We start from the raw sequence: 19230 nt of genomic DNA on the forward strand, positions 1-19230 counted from the left end.
ATAGGATGAAAAGTAGAACAATAATCAGAAAAGCATTCACACCGCCTGTTATAGCTCTGAAGATACAACAGTCTAATAACTAAATTATTAGCTAGTAATGCACTTCACAAATCTGCATTTCTCTGGGAAAAGGTGCTCTGTTCAAATGACTGTGGATCTCTGGACTCTGCTAGAATTAGCCTACTAATGTTTCCACCTCATCTGGGCTCTTGCTGAACAATGAACTGAGCCACAGAGTGAAAGAGTCCTAGATTTGTTCTAAGATCACCACAGTTGAACGCATCAGTTCATGTTCTACATCAACATGATAATACCATCATATTCAAGAAATTAGAATGTCACGATAAGTCTGTTGTGTAATGTTTGAAAATAACAAACTTCTCAATTTAGCCCACATTTTCTTTTTATAAATATATATTTTTTCTATATTACCGTACTTTAATGTTCTAATTTGTTGAATATGTCTATGATATCATCCTAAACAAAACATGGACTAATCAGACCAAGTAACCTTTTACCATTAATCCAGAGTCCACTTTTCTGCTTCAAATCACAAAGAAACATTGACAAAAATCACATTTAACCCATTGAATCCCCAATTTTTCCCAGACATGAAAATATTGAAATCAGATGTCATTTATAGCCCTTTGAACTAATCAAGGGGAAATAATAATAAAAAATGTGGAAAAATATAAGAAAAAGTGTGTTTTATGATCAGTCACAATTGTGATCGGTGGGATAATATGGTGTCTTATTAAGATGAGCTAAAAGTGCTTTTTCCAAATAGACAAGATTAATTAAAGGTTTATTTGAACATACCTTGCCACTGCATTATGTTAGTGCAACATTTGCTCTGTAAAGTATAAATTTGACTATCTGTATATTCTAAACCAAGCTAAATTTGAGTGTTTGAGTGTTTATGCATAATTATACTGAACTCCAGTCAGTTGTAGTGTTATGTTATCCCATTAACATAGATCATAAAGATAACATCCATAGTAGAGGCCTTCATTTATGTTATTGAAAATCATGAATATTTGTCAGTTACACTTTCATGCAGTAATAAACTTAGTCCAGGGGTCTTCAACTCCAGGGATTGAGGGCCGGTGTCAGGCATCTTTTCCATCCGTCTCTGCTTCAATTCACCTGAATCAGGTGATTAGCAGAACTCTGGATAACTGGACTGCATACTGAGGAGGTCATCCACCTGAAAGTTGCAGGATACCGAACCCCAAGGCCTGGAATCAAAGGCCAGTTGTTTGGCTCCTTCTCACCATTTGGTGACTTTGGTATTCTTCAATTTTGGGTTATTTCATCCCCTCCTTACTTTCCATGATCTTTCTTGAAGCACTCAATGTGCAATAAAGCCTTGAATTTCTCCCAGGCATGAGCGGTGCAAAAGCAACATCTCTGGAAACGACTCTTGCATTGACTGACCAGTAAGTGTGTTGGTCACATCTTGAAGAGAAGTGTCCATTTGAAATCTATTTCCATGACCTACTGACTTTGTGCCAAGCCTTTGCATAAGATAATAAGCCACAACCCATGAGAAGATGAGTAAAACGGCCGTCCCTCCTACGACACATTTTTAAAATAATATCTAAAAGGTAAATGGCCTGTACTTATATAGTTCTTTATCAAGTCCAAATGACCTGAAAATGCTTTTCACCACATTTAGTCATTCACCCATTCACACACACATTAACACACTGATAGCAGTAAGCTACTATATTGTAGCTACAGCTTCACTGGTACGGTTTGACAGAAGTGAGGCAGTCATACCCTGGCATCACCAGGTCTTCTGACTACCACTAGCAGGCATGGCGGGTGAATTGTCCTCTTGTGTCAGGCCACAACGACTGACACAGCCAAAGTGGGTCTTCCAGCAGGCAGCCCATCAGTTACAAGATAAACTCCAACCTCCTAAGCTGCAGTCATCCTATTTTCAAGTGTGCTTTTGAAATGGGCCACCAAGACTTCTTGCACCTGATCATGACTCTGTGCCATGAGGGGTTCTGGTCATGAAGGTCTACACCTCTCATGTGCTCATTGTTTCTACTGTGAAAATATTGTTGTCTTTTTAGTGGACCAGCAGTTTCTCATCTTGTGTCAGACCCTCATTTGGATCCTCTTTAGTTTTAAAGGGTACATCAAAGAGACAATTGTCCCTTCATCATAAACTTTTGCAGGTGGTTAAAGAGTGCCATATGACTGGTGAAAGGGGAGATCATCCTCTTTTCCCATTAACTAATCATATGCATTCAAAATCAGGCATTGAAAAAGGCCTATCTTTCCCTTATAGTCCATGTCTAAGCCACCACTACCAAAATCAGTAAGGATTCCATCTTCCTCATAACTACATTGTTGCATGCTTTGTCTGACCATCACTAAGTCTAACAGATCTAGAACCACACTCAAAATTAATATTAAAAACAAAGACATTTGAAATTGGAAGAATATGGTATGTATTTAAATAAGCGCACCTAGATAAAATGTATTGTCCCACCGATCACTATTGTGACCGTCAACATGTTTACACATCCTGCTCATACACCGAAACAATTTTTGTAAATGCAAAGGTGTATATCATAAGTAGACACTTCAAAGATGATGTACCCCAAAAACCTTTGTCAAATGTTTATTTAAACCTACATTGCTAACCTCTTCTTTGGGAGGTTTGTGGCTGTCTTCTTCTCGCCAAGGTGCAGCCAAGATATAAACAGCTCTGTTCATGTGATAATTTACTCCAAACATGTGATACTGCTTAAATATTATCCAAACACTCTAAACGTTCAATATTTGCTGAACATTAACTGAAAATTTTATCAGCAAGCTTTTTTGGTGTCCTTGAAAGTGAAAGAAATTTCTTGGTCAGTATTGTGACCGGTGAGTTTAAATGGGTTAAATCAAAAAGTTAATATTGTTGAGTGTAAATAAAATATTGCTTGTTCATTGTGTTTCTGTATTCTTTGAAAATTACATTTGGCACGTCTGCACTGCCAGGTCTGTTCAACAGAAGAATGTGAACACCTGGCTGTGATGCTTGCTTGGCATTTTCTTTTGATCTCCCTGTGGTGGGCGGAGCCTGTTGGAAACCGCTCTACCAGTGGAACAGGTTGGCCAAGCAGAGAAAGCCCTGATCTGGGAAAAGACTATTTTTTTCCCTTGTGTCTGGTGAAGTGTTTGTCTTGATTCAGTTTATGGCTCACTTCTGGAATGTAGACTCATTTTCGCTCCTGACTTCCTCCTCAGAGACAAGCCCTTCATTGTGAGCTCAAAGGTTTGTCTTAGTCCTCTGAGATTTCCCAGCAGAGCTATGATGTCAACTCACACAGTAATTACAGTCTCTACTGTAATGAACAATAATGTAGTGACTCTCCATAATTAGAATGGAAACAAAAACCTCTATTAACCCCAGAGATTAAAAAAGATGTTCATATGGATCATGGCTGCTCAGGTCTACCAGCAGTTTGAGTTTGAGGTGAAGCTTATTGTTACAGTTAGTTGATAATACTGCTCATCAATGTGCTCACTTCTGTGTGTACGTGCGACATAAAGCAGGTGAATTCCACAACTGGTGTGTCTCCCTGGGGAATGTGGATGGAAGATTTCCTTATAGGAGCTGGGTGGAGACTAATGATGAGGCCAGTTTCTTTTCCTCACACTTCCATGTGAGCACAGTTTTGTGCACAGCAGGCACACAGGGAGCAGACAGCAGGACTGCCAGGACCATTTCAACCTCTCATTCTGAAGTGAAAGGTGAGATTTTTATTCTTGTGTTAACTGAGTTGAAAGGGAGTTTTGCAGACAATGAATGAGTTATTAGGAAATATTCCTTGAATGCCTCATATTCCTGGAATATGAAGTACTTCAGGAAAACTATCAAGAATTTATTAGCTTAAAAGAACACCAACAGACTGATTTCATTTCTAATTTAAATTTCCTAAACTTGAAGTTTTTTTGAATGGTTGGTTTTTGCTTTTCTCCTTTTTATCCCACGCTGATGATAAGCTCTGTTAGTGAACTACTCAGAAGTTTAGCCATGCTTAGTGTAGATTCTCAGGATGGGATCCCTGAGCTTTGAACAGTTGGACTTGTTTTTGTTCTGACAATGTCTCACTTATTAGTTCTGATACTGTGGTGGGACTTTGTTTGGACCAATCCACACATCCTAACATCTCAAGAAAATAGAAATATGTTCTCAACTACTGTCTTGTTGAAACATGGAACTGAATTTCTTCACATTTTGCTTAGAATGGGAGATATGTTTTTTTTTTTTTTTTTTTTTACAAATGGCCCAGGGGGAGAACGGGTTGTGTTGGTTTCACAGAAATTTTCTTTGGAATTAATTTTTTTTTATATCAACTTAGAAACCTGAAACTCCTGACTCAGTTTTCTGTTTGTCAGGTGAAACATCGTTTTAGTGTTTAATAGTGAATGAGACAGGAAAAACCAGCTTGGTTAACTTTCAAGTGCTTAATATCAAATGGAATCTGGCTGCCACAACCTGGGCAGTTTTAATCCTTTAGCCGTTCCCAGACGGTGTAACTGTCTCAAACTTACAGCATTTTCCAACTTATTAAATATGTCTTAACTAAGTGCTGACTAAATGCTTTATTAGGTGCTTATTGACCCTGTAGACAAACACACTTATGAATTCTTATTGTAATTACACAGAAACATCCTGTTTCTATGGTGGTTCTATTTTTGGCGTTGGGGTTGCAAATAACACGGGAAGGTTTTGAGGTGGACGATGTGGCTCTTTAACTACACTGGAGAATTTTTTAACTATTCAAAGTTTAGGACAACATATACAGAAAAGAAAAGTGGTTATTAATTCAACTCTTAAAATTGCACATGAAAGTTAAATGAAACCTACTTCTTAGACTGGAGGCCAGAATGTGAAAATCATTTAAAACCAAAGAAACACAAAGACGTGTATTAATGTGTGTGTTTCCTTGGTCCAGTCTCTGCTGCTCAGAATGCCTTACACCGAGTTACTGCGGCTCTGGAATGAATCTGTGCAGGCAGTGGATGCCAACGACTGGGAAGGAGCTCTGGCAAAGCTCCAGCAGATCCCGGAGCAGACTTCTCGCACACACTTCAATGCCGCATCGGCCCACCTGGCTCTGGGACAGCTGGACATGGCTCTCAGGGTTTGTGTCAACAGCATTCACAAATATTACCTTAATTGTCACAACATTACATATTTGGTCAGAATGTGAACAATAGACTATACATTTCAAAGCAACAGTGAGGAGCATCAGATGAGAGCAGCTGATCAGCAGCCACGCTGTGCAGGCAGCAAAAAAACAATATGTGACTTTTGGCATCGCAACGTTAAAAAACTGGAAACATAAGCAACAGGACTAATAGGGAATACAAAATTTGTCAAGAAAAACTAGATTTACTGAATCTTCATGCAAGATGTTTTTCATGTTCTAGATTTAAATCTCATCTTTTTAAACTCGCTTTTAATTCCAGAGAGCAGCACCTCTCTGCAGCACCATGGTTAAAAACCAGACCTGGTTTTTTCCTTTTATCACTAATTGTTGTTTTATTTATACCATTTTTGACACTTTAACTAATTTTCTACTCTTTTTGTTTTTTATTTCTTGTGCAGCACGTTGGCTGCCCTTTGGTTTTAAAGCAGTATATAGATAAATATATGACCATGATGATTTATGATTCCCTTAAAATTGTTTCTATAAAGGCAAAGATAATTTGCTGAACACATATAAAAAACAGTGTCTGAAAAAAGTATTTTATTAATCAAATGTCAAAGGTAAATGAAAATTTGAAAGCAAAGAGGCTAGCAAAGGTTCTAATGAATGCAAAATCCTCCTGAAACCTAAAGAGGCATCTGGTGGGTTGTGCCCTGGACCCTGATTAAAAACATCTAACTTGTTCTATTCCAACTGTCATGTTCAGTGTTTAGACCTCACCATTGCCAAGGATGAGCGGCTTGCTGTTGCCTTCTTCCAGAGAGCAGCTGTGATGCTGCAGATGAACAGGTCAGTCTCCTTAGGCTTCAGAAACACCTGCAGCTACTATAAAGCTTGATGAGTGAGAAGGAATGAAACTTCACTAAATGATGTAATACCTTAGAGGTAGAATGAGAGAAAATAAACCAAGGCATTTACAGTAACTCCACTCACTGAAACAAATGACTTAGTCCCCTATTAAGAATATTTAGTCTGAAAGAATAATATTAAAATATGGACTCGATGTACTCAATAACAGGAGACAGGCAGCAGATTAGCATCTGCTTCTGCTTTGATGACTCTGCAGTGATGCTGATGATTTTTACTGATCCTTTGATCCCTACTCCACTCATTTTACATGAATGTGAACATCTGGCTCAGAAAAACCTGGCTGGTTATTTGTGTTTTGAAATAATATTTATTCAACTGAATATTTTTCCATTTTACTACGTTACAATTACAAATTTCAGTGAATTTTACTTTGATTTTATGTTTCCAGAGTAACAAAGCAAACAAGTTTATGAACAAATGATGCATGTGTTTTTCTTCTTTTTTTGTTACTAGTAAAATCAGAAAAGTGTGGAGTGTTTATGTATTCAGCTTCCCTAAAGGGATATTTTATGGTTCAGTAATCTTTGTAAAATGATCCAAGCTCAGTCAAACTGGATGGAGAGCATGGGTGACGATCAGATTTCAAATCTTACCATTTATTTTCCATAGAACATAGGTCTGGACTTTGACTGGGCCATTCTAAGACATAAATATACTGTGATCTAAATGTTTCCATTGTAGTTCTGGCTGTATGATTGGTGTGTTGCTGGCCCTTGTCAGGTTGTTTTACATAGTTCCTGTGTTCCCTACAGCAGAGGTCCCCAGTCCTGGTTCTCAGGGACCGCTGTCTTCTATGTGTTAGGTGCTACCTTATTGTTGCACACCTGGCTTAAATGAATGAGTGATTAACAGACTTCAACAGCATTTGGAGGCATTCTAAGGAGGTAACGTAATCATTTGAATCAGCTGTGTAGGAGTGGGGAAACATCTACAACAGGCAGGACAGCGGGCCCCAAGGCCTAGGGCTGGGGACCAGTGGCCTAATTTTTAAAACTAAAAAACTATAAAACTTATTGATAGAAACGATCAAGTCTTTGTGCTTGTGTGGGCTTCTTTAAAGCCTAGCTTGACCCATGTATCAGATGACAACCATTCATCCATTGCTCTGTGCATGCTGCACTGTCCAGGTCGGAGGAGGCTTTGTCAGACTGTATCTGGGCACAGGAGCACATGAGAGGGAACGCCGTCATTGACTACAGACAGCTGGGACTGAGATACAAACTCTACTACTGGCAGGTCTGAAATTCAGACTCGTGCATACGCAAAAACACACGTTTGTCTCACCATCCATTGACTTCCATTCATTTCTACAGTCTAACCTTAACCAAAACTCAATTCACACCTTAGTCCTAAACCCAAAAACAACATTTCCTCTTGTGAGGACCAGGCTATGGTCCCCACCAGCAGCAGGGAGTCCCCACAACATGTGTGCGCCTGTGTTTACGTTTTAGTTTTTGTAATAGAATTAATGAAATAAGAAGACAGGATGTGCATTTCTTCATCAGATGTCCCTCTCCTAGAGGGTGCTAGTGGCAGGTTACTGCAGTGAGGAGAAATGACCCCCGTATTGCTCCTCAGTCGTGAAACAGTCTGTGCTACAAGTTTGTTTTCTATTTTCTCGAAGTTTATTGATATAGCACATTTACAAGAACCCCAGCTGACCAAACTGCTCCACAGCAATCACAATATCACAGGTAGATAAAAGATAAAACAAGACACAAAATTAACAATGATGGTATAATAATAATAAAACATTAATAAAATTGCCAGTAAAATAATTATATAAATAAAAACCAAGACATGCTTAATTTTTAGTGCAGTTATTTTGCAAAAAAAAAAAAAGTCAATCACTATTTTCACCCTTTTCTTTTTTTTCTGTGTTGCTTTGTCCATTATGGTAAACAGTAAGAGAAATCCTTTCATGATTTTATGACAGAATGCTGGGAGGTTGAGCTCATCATTCCAGAGATCAGCCTATAGGGGGACTATTGTTTTGGATGAAAAAGCAGAGGCTGCCTCATGCGTCCATAGAAAACGCTCCAGATTCATACTGAGGTCTATCTAAGAGTAAAGTCCTCAGTACAATGATATTCAAGTGTACACTAGTGCAATATTATCATACAGTATATATGCAAGTCCTTTTTAGGCATAATCATTATTCCAGTAATCTTAATGGCTGCTGGAAAAGTAATGTGTTTTTCTATCACTGTTTGCAGAACAGATTTCCCTGTGGAGTAGGAACTGCTGTGCAAAGCTGTTTTTGTTCCAAAACCACAAAGTGAATTTACCAGGAAAGAAATATTAGAGTAATCACATCAATGATATTTGCTGCTGTAACTTAAGCCAAATATCCTCTCGGAGAGATTTACACACCCGGGAAATAAAATCAATATTTAAGTGATGGAACTGAAATTTCTTGTTGTAATTTGTTCTCTAGATATTATATAATACAGCAGCAGCATATTGTCGGATGGGCCAATGGGAGTCAGCCATGGACAAGCTGCTGCCAGCCACTCAGGACAGAGGACAAGGACGAGGGGGAAATATTGAGGTGGCTTTGAAGAGCGTTGAAGTGAGTGCTGCAGTCTTTACTTCAGACCTGGGCATGAAACAGTTTACTATTTATTTTTAGCTGCATAGTCACATTTAGTTGCCAAATACACAAATGAAAACTGACTAATAAAATTCAGATTTAGAATGAACATGTGCCCACCCATTCGCACACAAATGTGGGATATAAGGGCTGCACAGTGGCGCAGTTGGTAGCTTGCCTTGGTAATAGGCAGGGGTCTTTCTGCACAGAGTGTGCATGTTCTCCCCGTGTATGTGTGGGTTCTCTCCGGGTACTCTGGCTTCCTTCCACAGTCCAAAAACATGACTGTTAGGTTAATTGGTCTCTCCAAATCCTCCCTAGGTGTGTGTGTGTGTGTGTGTGTGTGTGTGTGCGGGTGTGTGTGTGTGTGTGTGTGTGTGTGTGCGTGTGTGTGTGTGTGTGTGTGGGTGGGTGTGTATGTGTGTGCATGGTTGTTTGTCCTGTGTCTCTCGCCCTGCGACAGACTGGTCCTGTCCAGGGTGACTCCGCCTCTCACCCAGAATGTTAGCTGGAAATAGGCACCAAGCAGCCCTCCCAACCCCACTAGGGACAAGGGTGTTAGAAGATGTATATATATATATATATATATATACTAAATGTGTGTTTTACATGTCGTTTTTGAAATGTCTACTTTCCAGTCAGAACAAACTTCTTGGTGTAATGGGAAGATCAGGCCTAAGTATGAAAGGGGTCTAAGCAATTTTGTTCTTAACTGCAGGCTTAAATAACTGTGCTTTGTATGTTATGACATTACATATTAACATTAGAATATTAGCACTGAACTGTCACTTATTTGTGCTTTCTAGAGGAGGGAGGTCCTGGACCCTCTGCTGGTACCAGTGGGGTCGGTGTTTCGTCCCAGAAAACAGGAAATTGAGCAACTGCACCAAAGAGACTTCCTGGGGAAGGCAAAGGTGATGATTCAGGGACTTGCTAGATATTCACAATCTGTCATCAATACAGATTACATTAAATCCATTTGGAGTTTTCAGAGAGAATAAATAGCCCAATAGTAATCTGGACTGGAAAAGAGTAGCTGGGTCAGAATTTATTTGGATCAATTCATTACAATTCAATCAAATAGACACATTTAACTTTGAGTCAAATTCAGTTTAGAATGGCAGGTGGTACAAAGTTATCAATCAAGCATCAAGTCACTGACTGATTAGCAATCCAACCACTTCCTTTTTATCAGAAAACTGAATAAACTGGAATAGTTTCTCTGCTAAAGAAAAACTGAGTTCACAGAGTCAATGACAGCAGCTGGTCTGTCAGGAGACACAGCAGAACAGAGAGGCTAGTGCTACTAGCTAGTGCTACTGTGTATGGAGTGAAGAAGATTAAGTAAACATAAAATATGAGGCTGGACTAAATGTGAGTGAAAACTATTAGAGTCCCAACAAAACCCCCAAGCCTTCAGTAAGTCTGGAAAACTGTTAATCAAGAGATCATTGAAATCTGACAGCTTGGAAGGCAAATATCAATAGATGACTCCACACTTACAGTATTAACGGTGTATCTGTAAAGCATATCTCAGCAACAGCAAGTTCAGTAGACAGTTCCTACTAACTAGTTAGACTTTTTCAGTGGCAGAAGGGTTTACAGCACATTCTCTATAGAAAAACATTTAATAACTATGCAATAATGAAATTATTTCATGTTGATGAAAATATCAGCTATTGATATTCATAGGTAGAAATACAATTTTGTGGAAGTTTGGATATCCAGAGTCTCCTTCTGGATTTTTAACTTTTATGCTGTAATCTACAGGTGATTTCTTCTATGATTCCTAATGATGATTTTGGAGGCTTTGAACCTCTGAGGCAGCAGGTGAGTGTGATCAGAACATCTTTATATCTGATGAGACTTCAGTCGGTCACTGAACCCATGTTCTAACTCTGCTTTCTGTGCAGAAGCCTGGTTTCTATGAGCCTAAGACAGACGGTGTCCAGTGAGTTTTCCATGATCCTGCAGGAAATACTGAACATAACTGATCAAAATAATTTCAGAAATCAATCCTTGTGTGTGTGAATTTGTGTTGTGTGTTAGGGAGTCCCGATACATGCGTGTGCGGGCTCCTTACATGGCTCGGGGCCCAGGACAACTGACTGTCCCCGGAGGCTCCATGGTGTTTTTATTTGGAGAGGAGGACAGAGATGGAATGATCAATGTCATCCAGGATGGACAGGTGAGGACAAGTCCTTTATAGTCTGTAAGGATATTGGGAGTTTATGCCTACTCAAAAATAAATCCCTGTTCTTTTAGGCAATTCCATTAAATACATTGCATTGGTATTGCACTATTTCATAACATATATAATCTCACAGCATTGTTACTGCATATTGAAGCTAAAGATCATCACATTTTATTAAACATTTAGAATTCAAAGTTAAAGCTGATTTTTTATTGGTCAGATTAAAGGGCATAACTTATAATTAATAAAATAGCAACACAGATATTGATAAGGAAAAGCACAGAACAATGGAAACAGGTGCATGTTCAACTTATTTTATCTACTGGTTTAACTTGAACCTTTTCTTCAAACAGACATCAATGATTAGAGCTAGATCAAATCAAACAGCATGCAATGAATTAACATGCAGTCAATCCCCTTCAGCTGACTAAAGTTACTGTTAAACTCCAAAACACAGTCAGATCATTTCAGACTGCAACAAAGTTAAAAGTCCCAGATGAAACATGCAAAAAGCTTCTCAGAAAAAGGTTAAAGCCCTTTAAAGTTAATAAAGATTCTGCTAGTACTTATTGAATGTGGTAAAAATAATGCTGGAAATGCCCTTTTTAATAAAATGTAGCTAAATAGTCAGTATTTTTTCTATTTTAATGTTTTTTTTAACATTGTTTTAGTGTCTTTAGAAACAAGTTTTTTTTCCTGAATTAAAAAATTAATAAATAAATAAACTACTTAAACCTTAATCTGCCAGGGGTGTTACTAATTCTGTGCTTAACTGAATTCCTTGATTATTCTGGGCAGTTCAGAACTTTGTTCTTTTGCTTTCAGAGAGGACTGCTGCCAGTGTCGCTCCTTGAACCTGCAAATGTCAAGAAATCTAAGAAGGAGAATGTAAAGTTTTTCCGTCCTATAAATGTCCATTAATACTCCAACTATCCTATTTCCTTCTCACTAACCAGTATTTATTGTAAACCTTCCAAGAATGTCTGTCACACAAAATAGTTAAACATATCAAGATTTCCTGTTTTACTTAACTTAGTTTCTCCAACAGCGCGTCCCCACTGGGATCCCCCTCCCTCCAGAACACAAGCCACCGAGTCGCCCAGAGTCTCTGTCGAGATCTCTGGTTCCTCCTCGCGGTAAAACTCACACTCCTGCTAGTCTTAGTTTGTAGCTCCTCTACTTTTTTGTCCCAGTCAGGTGTTTTCTATCTGAGGAAACTCACCTGATTGCATTAAGTCAGTGTCTGCACAGTGACTGCACATGTGATATATGCATGTTCTTCCTTCATAGCAAAAAAAAAAGCCTCCCATATGAGTGACCATCTTCTAAGAAAGACTGGGAATTTGAGATGACAGAGCAGACACACAAAAAACACTGTTGCTCTGTCTATATTAAGGTAAAGTGAACCAAGTTAGTAGCAGCAGTAGCTCCTTTCATGGCTTCAAAGACAAAGTTAATTAAAGAACAGGAGGGAGCATCAATGGAGAATTATCTGCATAGAGAGCTATAACTCACCTGATGGCCAACTACAGGGAGATGACACAGTGAAACAGAAACACCAGGACAGATTATTCAACACCAATTGTTGATCCACCAACTAACTCCCAGCTTCCCCATCCCCAAGCTGTCAACCAGAGGATCTGAATATCAACAGTACCTATTACAAAACACTGTTCGCACATGGCGTCAAACAGGCCAGTGCTGCCTTTGCCCAGTGGAGTTTTAACTCCTGAGTTTTCCAATTCTGTGCTCTTTATCCACCGTCATCCTGCTCTAATTCAACTTTAAGTTGTTTGCAAAAATTTGTTTTATTTTCTCCTCTGGGATGCCACTCATTAGAATATTGTTTTCCACACTGTCTGCTTTTGAATCCAAGACCAACATGGATTTGGTTAATGTCTGAATATCATTCAAACATATCATTTAGTTGAATCCATTATTTATCTTGCTTTGTTTATCTTTCAGTTCATCAACTTCCTTCTGAATAAAGTGAAGTTTGTCTTTACTTCCTGCAGATCTTTCCTTAGCTCATCCACTCATTTGGTAATAGTGAAGTTATTGCAACTCTTCTCTTGTTGCAGCAACCGTTCTTTAAAGTGTAATCACTCTGGTTGAGTATTTGGGATTGTATTCCACTTAAATAAACATAGTCAGGAAATTCAGACCAATCATACAATAGTGTTGCATGGAGAGTGGGGCAAAATATTCACCAAAGGGTTGTGACAAGAAGTGACGCACAGCATGAGGCTGAGAACAATATGATGCAATTTTTGTCACACAGCTGTTAGAATGAGAACCGATTTTTGCGGTTTGACTTGACCATGAAAATGGTTAAAAAGTTCCCTTAAAACTGACCATATCATCTCACAGGAACCTTTAATTTATTACATCACACTTTAACCTGACAAAAGCTCAACTGGCTTCCCATCACACATCACATCAACTTCAAAATACTCCTCCTTACCTTCAAAGTTGTCCACAACCTCATACCTCCACCACATCCCTCATGTTGCTCCACCCGTCTGCACCCGCAGATCCTAGCTTTATTTAGATCTAGCTTCAAAACTTATGTCCTGATTGTTCGCTACTGTCTTATGTATAGTTTTATATTATGTTTATGTTTATTGGGTCTTTTAATATTGTGTCTATTTTTAAGTTTGATGATGCAAGGTGACCTTGAGTGTTAAAAATAATAAATTGTATGATAAAGCGGCAGTGCAGAGCCTCAGGACTGAACTGTGTTTTGGTTGTGTAAGAGTAATGACTGTAACCAAAACATAGAACGGTTAAAAAAAGCTCCATGTTTCTGATGCTTGTATTGGAGCTGCTTCCTGGGGGCGGACCCTACAACAACAATGCTTTGCATTTAGTTTATTTTGACATCCATGGCCATGAACAGACCTGCTATCAGACTGATTTTACCTTGTTTTCTCCGCAGAGAGTCCATCCACAGAAACTCCACCTCCATCCTACAACAATGCCACCCACACACAGCCACCAGCCTCAGGGCCCCCCAGGTACACGGCCAACGCAGCAAGCAACAAGGTAGCACACACACATACGCGTGCACACCAACACAAATGTACTAATGACTGAGCTCTCCTTTACTTTTTGTCTGATCTCAAAAAAATGGATTTTTGCTGACTTGAGAAGAACTTGTTTTTTCAGAGAGAATCTCAGGTTGAGAAATACTGATATGTCCCAATTATGTCACAGAAATGTTTAGTAAAGCCAGAGATACTACAGATCAATTCCCTCTTTTATGTGACATGAATAGACTCACTTTTAGGGGGATCCTGATTGTTTAATTGAAAAAACAAAAACTTGAACCTGAACACAGGTTGCTGTGTAACCATCACAACTGAATCAGTATGTGAGGCGATCAGAGGTGGTTAAGGTCAGAGGAGGAAGCTGAGGAGACTCTTTGTTGTCCTTCTTGCTGTAGAGATTGTATTACAGTATAACTGAATATATAAGAAGGCTACTATTCATTCTAGAGTCATGGGGTAAACTAGTCAGTATGATGCAAATGTGATCAGTCAAATTTTTTGAGCTTCATATCATGTTATGTTATTCCATCATCAAAAACATACCTGGAGTGCTGCTTTGATTCTTTCATGACGTCCCTTAAGATTTAAGGGATTGAAAGATTCCTAATCGCTCCTCCTCATTGCTGCAGTTTCACAGGACATCTGTCCCTCCGTCTCCCACACTCAGCTACTTCAGACTAGTGGCAGCAATTAGCAAACACCTGGTGGAACTGTGAGACTGCTGAGGTCATCATAACAACTACTTCTCAGTCCAATGCTCCTAATGGTTGTAAACAACATTATTGAGAAGTGTTGCTGTGATGGCATGGGGAAGGAAAATGTCAGAAAGAGCAGAAGTATCTTAAAGGGAAAGAGACCAATTTCACGCAGTCAAATTGAGAAGTCAGATTTCTTTTAAGTTATGTTTAATATATAGATCATCTTATAGCAACTGAAGGTAACATATTAACTTGATTGTGCCATAAATCGGAACTATGTGCCTGGAAAATACCTAATGCTGTGCCTTTAAGCATATAATTTAATCCTGTGTAACCCTCTGTGACTATGATAGTGATAAAAAAAACGTTCATAAATGCACGAAGTTTAGTTTTTTGGCAACATGGATCAGACTGAGAAGTCCAATTTATCTGAGGATGGGTTGGCGGCAAAAAACAACTCATGTTTGTCGTGTTCTACAACTGCACCGCCACAACGCCCTGGTTGATACAGGATCTGTCCCTGGTGAAGCTTACGCCATGATGTCGGACGTAGGCTACGAATGCAGCATTGAACTTAATTGTTTCAATGTCGCCAGTAAAAATTTCCTTTAAGTTAAAAATTTGTAACTATTAAGTAAATTCAACACAAAAAGTAAGCTGTCATCACTAAACCAAAATAATTATGTGAGATTAATGTAAATAAATCCATAACATGAACTACAGACCAAATGCACCGTTTAGAGTACATCTCTGCTCTTACACGACTAAATCAGACGGCTGTCTGACTTGATTGTTATGTGATTTTCTTCTTCATTTGAAGAAACAAGCAGTGGCCCACTGAGCACTGCTAGGAAAACTGGGATGCTTTTTCTTAGCCCAAGTGAGGTTTGTCATGGATAGAGAGAGTTATAAATGGTACATAATAATGCACAAAAAGAAACAAAGACATCAAAAAACAAAGTTTTTTGTTGTCTTTAAAACAGGAGTGCAAAATTCTGAAACTAAGCCAGCTGAATCTAAACTCAATACTAAAACTCTGATAATCCCCACAGTAAGGCAGGCAGACTGATTGGACAGTTTGTGTGCACATCGCATTGTACCAGCTCTGTTTTGATTTTAACAGATGAAGTGGTTTGGAGATCCTCAGTAAGAAAGTATCACAAAACTATCAGAATAAAACTAGATTGTGGCAGAATATTCAAGTACTCTGCTTTCCGTCTGTTCCTCTTAGCAGGCTGGCTCCCCTCAGCCAGCAGAGGAGGGATCTGTGGTAGTGAAGGTTCACTACACCTACAACCTGGCTCTGTCCATCCCTCTGGACACACCTTACCATGTGCTGAAGGAGCGAATCGCAGAGAAAGTGGGCCAATCAGCATCTCAGCTGCGGCTCAGGTACAAACATTCAACAAAGGTGTTTTTTCATCATTTATTGTGTTGTTTTCCTACGTTTTCTCTTCCATTTATAGCTTCCATGTTTTTCTCTCTTTTTCTTCATCAGACATAAACAGTCTGGGTCCCGAGTTCTCTTGCCTCTGCCTGGAGCGGAGGAGTCGGGGCGCACAGTGCAGGAAGTGGCCGAGGCTGGCAGAGTCACCCTCTGGTGCCGAGTAAGACATGCAGAGAATTGTAAACTTTATCACTTTGTCATGGTGGAAGTGCTGGTGTTATGTCAAAATGTTATCTGACCTTTTGGTCAATTTCTAAAAAATATTAATATTTAAAAATAAGTTTATAAGTATTTCCTGTGGTGTGAGTCATTCTCAAGCTAAAGTTCATCTGATTCCCACTGATCGTCCTTCAGATGGTTTTTACTACTTGATTTGAGTCCACTGGTGATAAATAAGTTCTCTCCCTGAACAGATTAATCAGACCAGAAACCAAGTAATCATGTGAAAGAAATTATCTTTCAGCTTCTGAAGCCTGGTATAAACAATTAAAACATTTTTGGCAGCACTGTATGTCCTAAAAAGCACTGGGATCTTCATTATTTGTATTGAAAAGATCCTCACTAGATCTGCTCGACAGACCAAAATCAGGCAAATCAGGCCTTGACCAGAGACTTGGAGTCAGCGGTCACCTAGGCAAAGTTCGAGTGTTTCCAAATAGAAGAATCATTCAGAAGGTCAACTGTTGCTGACCTTTTCCAACTGTCCAGTTTTTAGAGTAATTGGATTGAACCCACTCCTCACTAGCAGCTCATTAAACCTGCTTCAATTCAACCTCGATTGTCAGACCAGGAGTTACAATATTCTCCAGTCAGATTATTCAAAACTAGAACTATTTGGTCAAAGCTATCATGGCAGTGTCAGCATCATGCTGTGGTGATGCTTATCTGCAGCAAGAATTATATTCTAATTATTTTATTGGTTAATATTACTATTAATTATTTATTATGACAATAATTACTATTAAAGTTATTAATATTATTAATACTGCAACAGACTGGCGGCCTGTCCAGGGTGACCCCGCCTCTCGCCGAACATTAGCTGGAGATAGACACCAGCACCTCCTGACCCCACTAGGGACAAGGTGTTAGAAAATGGATGAATGGATGAATGGATGGATGGATGGATGGATGGATGGATGGATGGATGGAATATTATTAATATTCATTATTTAAAATTTTTTTTTTCACTTTTTCAACAAAATGTTGAAAAAGTGAAGGGCTGTAGATGGGTATCGTTAGCCCTCCAATTAGCCGAAAACATGTGCTTGATTTTATTTAAATGAAAAATCTGATTTGTTATTGTTTTCCTCCATGAATTCTCAAATGTTTTCTAGACTTGTATGTTGTCAATTTAACTAAATCTTTCATGTCATACTTTGTAAATTTGACATCTTTGCTCTTAGAGGGAAGACCCCCTGGCAAACCGTACTATCCTCTACCAGATGGTGGCGCTATATGACTATGCTGCTGAGGGCCCTGAGGACTTAGAATTCAGTGAAGGAGACACCATTGATATCCTGTCTGAAGGTGAGATACACACTAAGACAACTCTGTGGAGTAAAGTTGAATCCTGTTTTTAGGTTTTTTCCTCCTCACTATTCAACAATCTGTGTTTCTTGTCTTTACTCCCTTGCAGTAAATCAGGAATGGTTGGAGGGACACTGTGCAGGGAGCATCGGCATCTTCCCGGGCTCCTTCGCCTATAAGGAGAACAAGAGCATCATTCAAGACTGAAAGTAGATGTTTATCAATGCAGTAGTCTCTAATAAACTCATAAACCTGTAAAAAGCAGGCCCCGTGTTAACTTCATGTTCAGTTCAATTATTTATGTCTAATATTGTTCAACTTTCTAACTGTGGTGGCCTCTGAGGCTCACTGTGAATCTCTACATCTTTAATCTCAAGGTGATCAATATATCTTTTCATAGTTTGTCTGAAACAAAAGTGTCACATAGTTGATACTCTGGAAAACACACAATTGACCCCACAGGTCCATCCCTGTTATCTATGACTGGTATATTTATATTAAACCTATTGTACAGTTTTCCTTCATTGAAATTATGCTACTGAAAATTCAAATTCTAAGGTATTTTCTCAGTTTTAAGCCATGTGAGTCAATGTGTTTGGATGTTTTTTTCTGAAAAATATTAAACTTGTTTGAGAAACTTCACTATCTTCCGTTTCTTCAGAAACACATGTATGTATTTAAAGCAGATTGCTGAACTTTCAGATTCTCCAGTCTAATTTGCTGCTCTTATTGAACATTTATTTTGTGTTTTTTTTCTCTCACTGAAGATGTAAGTAAATCACTTTTTTACTTAAGGAGGCCCCAGGGGCCCAGATGAAAAATAAATATACTAAGCAGGTTACATTTTATTATACTTGAAGCCAGACTAATCATCAGTATACTTGATGTGTGTTATTTTGAAACAACAAATTTGTACTTAGTGTATTTTAATAGTATTGCAGAAAATCACAATTTAAAGTGTACTAAGTGAACTATAATGTGCTTTTTTCAAACAACTAGAGTTATACTTCGTATACTTTAAGAATACAGCTTTTTATGTAACATAAATGTGCTTGACTGGTATATCTTAAGTGTACTATTTTTGTGATCGAATTATTTTAAAAATATATTTAGCATGTATTTTAAGTATACAAGCATTACATATTTTATATTAGTTGTTGGTAATCTGAATGGTTTAAAGGGTGGTTTCCATGTGCAGTTCCTTCTCTTCCTTACACAAACAGACATAAACATGCAGTGAATAAATTGATTTTCAATCAGTTTTTTGCACCAAAGAGTTAAAAATATATAAACACATTTTCACTGAGGCTATTTAAATGTGTATAAATCTGAAAGTTTAAACTGACATTTGTGGCTGCATACAAAATATACCATCAATTATTTCACTAAGCAAACAAAACTTATTGCAAGGGAACACAAAATAAAAAATCCCCCCGACCCCCTAAGGGGCTCCATATTTTTTTACATATGAAGGTTGGATGTTTTTCCCTATTAATAATAAACACCTTCCTTTAAAAACTGCTTTTTTGTTTACTTGCGTGACTTTGACTAATATTTAAACTGGTTTGATCCTGGTTTGCAACACTGAAGTGACAAGCATTTGCAAAATTGCAAAACAATAGAAAG

The 19230-nt window shown here is 38.4% G+C and overlaps 1 protein-coding gene across 2 annotated transcripts; it reads left to right on the forward strand.

The window, feature by feature from the left end:
• The first annotated feature begins 3458 nt into the window (after window positions 1-3458).
• On the forward strand, window positions 3459-18651 carry noxa1 (NADPH oxidase activator 1). 2 transcript variants are annotated; one of them, XM_028035004.1, is made up of 16 exons: window positions 3459-3759; window positions 4968-5156; window positions 5932-6014; window positions 7223-7331; window positions 8533-8667; window positions 9495-9602; window positions 10459-10518; window positions 10602-10639; window positions 10738-10876; window positions 11708-11770; window positions 11931-12018; window positions 13821-13927; window positions 15865-16022; window positions 16129-16237; window positions 17481-17604; window positions 17714-18651. In XM_028035004.1, the coding sequence occupies exons 2-16, from the start codon at window positions 4983-4985 to the stop codon at window positions 17809-17811; spliced, it is 1593 nt and encodes a 530-aa protein (XP_027890805.1). In that variant the 5' UTR covers window positions 3459-3759; window positions 4968-4982; the 3' UTR covers window positions 17812-18651. The 2 variants fall into 2 exon arrangements, with proteins under 2 accessions (XP_027890805.1, XP_027890804.1); XM_028035003.1 differs by having other exon boundaries at window positions 3463-3759; window positions 15862-16022.
• Window positions 18652-19230: the final 579 nt, after the last annotated feature.

The sequence above is a fragment of the Xiphophorus couchianus genome, chromosome 12 (genome assembly GCF_001444195.1).
Source record: "Xiphophorus couchianus chromosome 12, X_couchianus-1.0, whole genome shotgun sequence".
Taxonomy (NCBI): Eukaryota; Metazoa; Chordata; class Actinopteri; order Cyprinodontiformes; family Poeciliidae; genus Xiphophorus; species Xiphophorus couchianus.

Excerpts from the sequence above, each read along its gene's own strand:
- noxa1 (XM_028035003.1), top strand. The coding sequence starts at position 4,983 with ATGCCTTACACCGAGTTACTGCGGCTCTGGAATGAATCTGTGCAGGCA. Across the intron at positions 10,519-10,601 it reads TTGAACCTCTGAGGCAGCAG|AAGCCTGGTTTCTATGAGCC; the intron begins GTGAGTGTGATC and ends CTTTCTGTGCAG. Across the intron at positions 12,019-13,820 it reads ATCTCTGGTTCCTCCTCGCG|AGAGTCCATCCACAGAAACT; the intron begins GTAAAACTCACA and ends TTTTCTCCGCAG.